Source organism: Alosa pseudoharengus, unplaced genomic scaffold (genome assembly GCF_046254945.1).
Source record: "Alosa pseudoharengus isolate Yale_2024_CS ecotype anadromous, Long Island Sound unplaced genomic scaffold, YU_APseudo_1.1 YU_APseudo_1.1_scf_20, whole genome shotgun sequence".
In the NCBI taxonomy this organism is placed as follows: domain Eukaryota; kingdom Metazoa; phylum Chordata; class Actinopteri; order Clupeiformes; family Clupeidae; genus Alosa; species Alosa pseudoharengus.
The window spans coordinates 8,928,555-8,936,054 of NW_027468664.1; the positions used below are offsets into that span (position 1 = coordinate 8,928,555).

At 39.5% G+C, this 7,500-nt stretch overlaps 2 protein-coding genes across 2 annotated transcripts in view; one reads left to right on the forward strand and one right to left on the reverse strand.

Moving 5' to 3' along the window:
- The window catches only part of exoc4 (exocyst complex component 4), a 99,207-nt gene that overhangs the window by 86,331 nt on the left and 5,376 nt on the right, over positions 1–7,500 (forward strand). The gene's annotated exons all lie outside the window — the stretch shown is intronic.
- Positions 255–6,247, reverse strand: LOC143136033 (uncharacterized). The gene is made up of 11 exons (XM_076296472.1): positions 6,234–6,247; positions 6,014–6,095; positions 5,599–5,679; positions 5,024–5,074; positions 2,751–4,740; positions 2,565–2,663; positions 1,958–2,029; positions 1,803–1,874; positions 1,648–1,719; positions 884–958; positions 255–592 (listed from the first exon to the last, which is right to left on the reverse strand). Exons 1-11 carry the CDS (start codon positions 6,239–6,241, stop codon positions 372–374), a joined length of 2,823 nt encoding a protein of 940 aa, XP_076152587.1. The 5' UTR covers positions 6,242–6,247; the 3' UTR covers positions 255–371.

Here is a 7,500-nt window from a genome sequence, read left to right on the forward strand (position 1 = left end):
CGAACCTCGTCAACAAGGATACAACGTACCTTCTTCTCCCACACAACTCTTTACACTACAACATTATCACAATCATGAGCATCATTAATTTTCCTCTAAAGCCTGTTTGTATGAGCATGTAGTATTAACAACGAAAGTACACAATTGACCCTCTCCCAACCTAAAATCATTTAAGTACTGTTAAAATAAAGTGCATGTACTGTAATACCAATGACAAAAACATTGCTGACCCTCTGCCAACATAAAATATAAACAAGAATACTGTGTAAGTACAGGGCATGTATTATGTGGTCCTCTGAAATGCTCAAGCCCTGTTAAGAAAACTGAACACATTCCCATCTCCCACCCCCAAACTCATTCTTATCAAATTGCTATAAAAGGGTCTGTGTGGTTCTTTGGTAGGACACACAACGATTTTTGACATAAAACTTAACTGACATCCAGTCACGGAACTTAAGTGCTTCAGGTGCGGAGTTGATACAAGAAACGCAGTCTGCCTTCCCAGGAGTTCTGCCTGTAGTGATAAATTTCATCAGGGTCTTCTCAACAGCGCGGATTTCTTCTTGACTCCATGGTCTTCTCTTGCGGCAGGCTGTGAAATAGAATCACAACAAAGAATATCAAAAAGACACTAATGAAATATGCTTAACCAAAAATATTCACACTTATGTGTCTTTCAAGTCTGACAATGAATGAATTGTTGTATGATGAAGTTGTTTGACAAGTTTTAATTTGATAAAGACAGAGGCCTATACATTTATTTTAGCTCAGTTTCCTGACAGGTTTAACATATTTACTTGAACACAAACCCTATCATTTGCTACACTAGTTTTGATCGGACTACATAAGTTCATATCAGAACACAAACATCCATCATACTTACATGTCTTGGATGCTGCATCTGGAACATCGGAGTTCATTTCATCACATTTACTTTGGCTCTTCATCTTTGATGTGCCTAAAAAACAAACAATTTCACACCACAAATCACCATCCTGTCTGCAACACACATTTTGTGAAGGGCAAACAACATTTTTTTAAATGAATCTGTATGAAGACACGTTTGCAAAGAGGAGAAGCAATTTTTTGCTTCTGATTTATTTATTTTTTTGCTTCACATTCATGAAAGGTTTGGTATGAATATTGAGTCATGTATCATGAAACAGTCATGAATGCTTTATGTGCAGTTTATGACAGCTGCTATGAATGTGTTATGAACTCACCCGTCAAGTAAAGTGTTACCCAAATGTTTGTGAAAAGGTTTTAGTGAGTTAGGAGTCCTCTTGACTATTTCTAAGCTATCCCAGACTTAGGTGCTACTTTTAGGGCTAAAATACTTTTGAGTTACTCCCCAGCTGACAGTTATATTGTGGCAACGTTGTGAGCATGTACCGCATAGGTCGTCGCGGCGTAGTTGAATAACATGGTGGCTACGTACATTTACGAATCGTTTGGATGTGGTGGCTACATTTCTTGTCCATACCTAAAGTTACATGCAGAGGACTTTCAGGGGATGTCAATTATGTTGCTACAGCATTCTCTGAAAGTTAGGAGTTACTTTTAGCCTTAAGATTCTTTGTGAATATGGCCCCTGCTGTCTCCGATGACATTTATTTATCAGTTAGGCATGAACAAAACCTTACTCACGTTTCTTAGTAGCTGAACCTGGATCCTCGGACTCGTCCTGTGATTGCATGCAATGTTTCTTCTTTGAAGTGCCTGCGTTTCAGACAATAAAATCAGCATCATGTTCAACACCTTCAAGACAACCTGCAAGCATTCTTATTACTCTTAATACTTACGTTTCTTAGCAGCTGAACCTGGATCCTCGGACTCGTCCTCTGATTGCATGCACTGTTTCTTCTTTGAAGTGCCTGCGTTTCAGACATTAAAATCAGCATCATGTTCAACACCTTCAAGACAACCTGCAAGCATTCATATTACTCTTAATACTTACGTTTCTTAGCAGCTGAACCTGGATCCTCGGACTCGTCCTCTGATTGCATGCACTGTTTCTTCTTTGAAGTGCCTGCGTTTCAGACATTAAAATCAGCATCATGTTCAACACCTTCAAGACAACCTGCAAGCATTCATATTACCCAGTGTTTCCGCTAGATTTTTTTTAACAGTGGCGGCAGGTACCTCGGATTAGCATTGCTGTTTATTCTTAAACTGCAATTTTCAGCAGCCAGCGGAGGGCATTTAGCCTACTAGTACTATGCTTCCGGACAATATTTTGCGTCTCCCCTAATTCTGAAGCAGTGGCACTGCTAAATGAAGAGGAAACACTGAGAAGAAAGTTAATGCTTTAAATAGGCTACATCAATACAATATATAATATGTAAACTGAAACTGGACGGGCCATAATAACCTCTGACTAGTTTAGGCTACTTATTGTTAAATTGCAATGTGAGCGGCAGCCAGCAGGGGAGGATACGTCGGCAGGATTATTTAAAAAGCAAATGTGCGTCTGCCCTGATTCTGATACCGTGGCGGTATTAATTAAACAATGGGGGGGCCGCCATGCTGAAATAAATGTAGAGGAAACACTGTTTAATACTTACGTTTCTTAGCAGCTGAAGGTAGGTAGGATGTAGAAGGTGGGCTTAGTTCTTCGCCTGTCAGTTCGCTTTCTGAATGGTCACTCTCCTCTGGAATTGTTTCTAAAGCACACCAATCAGAAACTTGTGAAATCTACTAAATGTATAAATCATAGTGAGATTAACATTAACCTTGAACATCATAATTACCATTGGGATCAATTTCAATTTCGTCTAAATTCTTTCCTTTGTAGTCCATTAAGCACCCTCTTTCCATGGCCATCAGGACTTTACTAACTTTAGCCAGTTGTAGTGTTCCTTCTGGCAGACGATAGAACTTGCGGTGGACTGCGATGTTGTGGCCCAAAAAATCAGCCAATTGATCCATTTCTGTATCTTTGAGGTTCAAAACCTTGGAAAGTGTGGATACATGTTTCCTTAATTTCGTAGAGGATAAGCGCTCTGGGTATTTGGCTTGGCACTCCTTTGCAAACTGGTGAATGCACTTGTAGCCTCGAATAAACGTTTCTTGTCTAGGTCTGGCAAAAAAATAGATGTTATTTTCGAGAACCTCACAGGATGCACGAGTCTTCACTAACAATTCCATGGACGCCTGCATTGCTGGGGTTAGCAGTAGAGGGACCTTCCTGTCTCTCTTCCCACGAATTTCAATCCTTTTGAAGTGTTCACACAGCTTCTTCTCTAGAGCAGTTAGAGCCTCAGCTACATCTGCATGCAAGGGCACATCAGTTGCAGTGAAGGCAGTTAGGCGCATTTTTGACACCTCCCCCTCTCTTCTACGGTTGAACAGTATGAGCTGAGCGAGGGTTACTTCAGCTAGATCAACCCAGTTCCTTGATGATTCCTCGTTTGTTAGCTGTTGGTATGCTTCTTTTTGTTTTTGATCCATGTACATGTGCATTTTTTTAACATCTTCAGTGAATGGCAGCAGTTGTGGGGTGTTCCACTTCGCTTCTGAAAGTGTTTTCAGTGCAGATGAGGAAACTTTTTCATTCCAGCATGTTCGGTAAATTTGTTTGAAGTGTTGTGCATTTTCAACAATTTTCTTTTTCCCCGATATCATTGCATTACATTCAATAATGCTCGCAATCTTCTGCAAGCTGTGGCCTAATTTTAAAGCCAGTGAAGGTATTTTGAAAGAATTGGAGTTACTGTCAAAGCCTGCTACATCCTTCACAGCATTCACAACATGTGGAAAGTTCGACGGAAGAATAAAATCCTCCATTGTCTTCATTGGGGATTCCCGTGTACCTGCTAACAGCAGTCTTCCAATCTCCCTCATCTTTTGCCTAATGTATTCGTGTTTTGAAGGATCATGGCCAATTTTGTTAAACATTTGCTCTCCCATCTTTACAATGCACACGTCATTTTTAGCGGCATGGGTAACATCATCCTGACTCATTTCACTTAAGAGCTTCCATAACTTAGCACTTACTCCCACTGGTACAGGTTGAGCGTTTGCACAGAGTGATTGTATTCTGTTTTTGCCAGGTTTGAGTACCCCACACTGTCTAGCCAGAGTGCACCTTTTCATATGCTTCCAAAGAAACCTTCTCTTGAAAAGCCCTTGGCAGCTTAAACAATGCAGGAAATCTTTAGGATTGATATTACTGTCACTTGTTTGTTTACAAGGAACTATCACGCCAGAGCCTTCACGAATCACGTCAATGTTGTGTGCCCGGTTTCCTTTTTTGCGCAGAAGGTCCAGGTGAATTCTTCTTGATTTTGAATTTTTGGGGAATCTAACAGCTGCAGCTACTTCTGCTTCATTTTTGTGTACATGTTCCAAGTGTCTTGCCATTTTTGCATAAGGCTTTGAACAAAAAAGACAAAAATGCCTTTTGCTGTAGGCCCTTGACCCATCTGATTTCTTTTTAACATTCATTACAACTACTGACTCACTTGAAGACTTCTCATTGTCAGTGACAGAAAAGGATGTTGTTACTGTTGTGCCATCACTGGACTTGGCAGAAGACACTTTGGGCCTGACCTTCTTTGCAGGTTCCTCATCACTGGACTTGGCAGAAGAAACTTTGGGCCTGACCTTCTTTGCAGGTTCCTCATCACTGGGCTCCTCTGAGCTGCTGCTATTTGAGTCCGGAACATAATCGTCCTCACTGCCACTATCTTCACTGCTGGGCAAAGAATCCCTTGGAATGCCCAGCATCTCTTTTGTGAGCTTCAGATAGAAAAACAAAGATTAATTTTAAAGCAATGTTTAGAAAGTTTTGCAGTCTGCTTACTGATATTAAAAAAAAGCTGTGATGAAGTCAAATACCATGAATGAGAGTAATAGGAGTATCTATGAAATGTAATCTACTAACACTATGACAACTATCACCACATCTATGATAAAACATAACTCATTCATTAACATCAAGACAACATTGTACAACAAATACACAAACACAATTTGTTCTCCCATATTTCACTGGGTCAAGTAGTCTTATATTATCACTTACAAACACACTTTCCGTTCGCTGTAGCTCTGGAACTAATTCTGAAGCACTGTTCTGTGGAGGACAAGAACACATAGGAGGACATCAAATATATACACTATATTGCCAAAAGTATTGGGTCATCTGCCTTGACCCCCATATGAACTTCAGTCACATCCTGTTATTAATCCATAGAGCTTAATATGACACCATTTTCTGCTATAACAGCTTCAACTCTTCTGGGAACACTCCTACACCTTGTGGAAAGCCTTCCCAGAAGAGTTGAAGCTGTTATAGCTTAAAAGAGTGGACAGACGTCATATTAAACCCTATGGATTAAAAATAGGATGTGACTGAAGTTCATATCGGGGTCAAGGCAGGTGACCCAATACTTTTGGAAATATAGTGTATATAGCAATCACATATTACCAGACAATATACAGAGAATCAAATATATAGCCATCACATAAGACCGGACAATATAAGGAGAATCAGGTCCAAACATATTTCCGAGTTTTGTGTTCACACCTGTAGCACACAACACGTCTCCTGGAGTAAACACTGGGTGATTTAACATGTTTAGAATGTAAATTACTTACATTTCGTGCTTTTGTTGTTCTTTTTGGGCCTTCCGTTTTGTATCCCGATTCTGCATCGCTCGCCTGCTTCCCCATGGTTGCCTGTAACAAACATATAAGCAATGAAATGATCATCTAATTCCACTATTCATGCCCATAAGACATTTTCTCAAGAATGTTTTTATTGCATATGAACAATAATGATTGCTCTTTCTTCACATGGCACATAGGCAAACAGTAACAGTCATCTACAGTATGCCTCCATCTCCAAGTCCTGGGTCTACAGCAGTTCATTGCATTAAATGGTCTATTATTGATTTAATAAGAGCAACATCATCCTTATATTACAATTTTGCCTCATCCCATATACAATTTATTTAGAGAATTGTCATTACTGTGATGTGCAAACGAATGAGAGTGTAGCTGTTAACTATACCATTTTATCATACAGGGATTCACACTTTGAGTGATGCTGGCGCAAAACTAAAATCCGTTTTAAGAACCTCTCCGAGTTGGTACTGTGCAATAGAAAAGAAAAGCATGCATTTTACACCATTACACTAATAATAGTCTAATACATATTATACATCAATATGTTAGCCCAAATTTAGTCTGGAATAAGCATGACCATAGGAATACAAATTTGAAATGCTTACCTTGTCATTTCACATGCTCATCAAGTAATCTAAAGAGATAATAATAGAAGAATATAAGACTGACATCATGGGGGGAAAACAACTTAATATCTCTAACGTTAGCCTAATGTCTGTATAACTAGGCTGTTAAGCTACTTTGTCATTATGATAGCTCGCTAAAGTATTGACTTATTAACAGTAGCAAGGTCTCTACTTTTTCGATAACTTTGTTAGCTTGCTAACGTGTTTACTTCATTAGCATGCTGTCTGGTTTTGTCAGGCAACGTTAGGTGAACTTGCCAACGTGCAGAGATGTCCCCTGTTAGACCATCTATGCTAACGTCTATTTGTAGGTAATTTGCTAACGTGCGGAACTTCGTTTGCTTGCCATCTTAATGACATTTGGTAGTTGGCTTGCTGAAACGTTACATGGTTTAAGCATGCAGGCTTCGAGGATCAAAGCCGTCAAAAGTAAAAGTATAACGTTATACATCGCATTAATTCAACACTTACTACCGTAGTACCAGCGGAGTGGTGTTAGACTCGTATCCAGTAACTAACATTGACGTTAATGCGATTATAACGTAGAAACAAGAACTACCCTGCTCTTCTAGCAAAAATATGTTTCTCAAGTATAAAGCAATACAAGACAGAACATTAAACTTACAGTTACAGCACACACGTGTCCTCTCCTCCACGTTTCACCTACTCCTGGTTTCATCAAAATGGCGCTTGCCAAAGTACTTCTTGTTGTAGAAGAAAGACATTGTGGGATAGATCGCTGCTGATTGGACGTGAATCTCTTGCGTTGTTTGAAATAAAATAACCAAAATTAATACATTTTTATTTTCATTAATTTAATTATTTATATTCCGGTATCCTCAATTAGAAATGTTTTAGACTAAACCTATGGAATACAAGAAATGCTGATATAGCCTAGTAATATGGATGTAAAACTGAGCCCGCCAAAAGCATCTGGGGTGGGGTGGGGGGATCCGTTCGTATAGTCTATTTGGGGACTTGAGTCTGATGAGACCGCGAGTGCGAGAGTGGAAAAGGGAGTGCAGCCAAACCGCCAAAATGTTGGGGGGAGGGGTGTCCTATAGTCTATATGGGGACATTAGTCGAGAAGTGCTTAAATACTATGCAATTAGCGAACGTAACACAGACGATTTCAAACGTAGTAATCTAGTAATACTTTAGTAATAGTAGGCTAGGCCTGTAAAGTAGCCTACTTGAAGCCTATGTTGAATAATCACTCATTCATTTGTGCAAACAAGTAATCAAT

Coding starts and splice junctions, on each gene's coding strand:
- LOC143136033 (XM_076296472.1), bottom strand. Junction 5,680..6,013: donor AATCCCTGTATGATAAAATG/GTATAGTTAACA, acceptor TGTTTGTTACAG/GCAACCATGGGGAAGCAGGC. Junction 2,664..2,750: donor AATTGAAATTGATCCCAATG/GTAATTATGATG, acceptor GGTGTGCTTTAG/AAACAATTCCAGAGGAGAGT.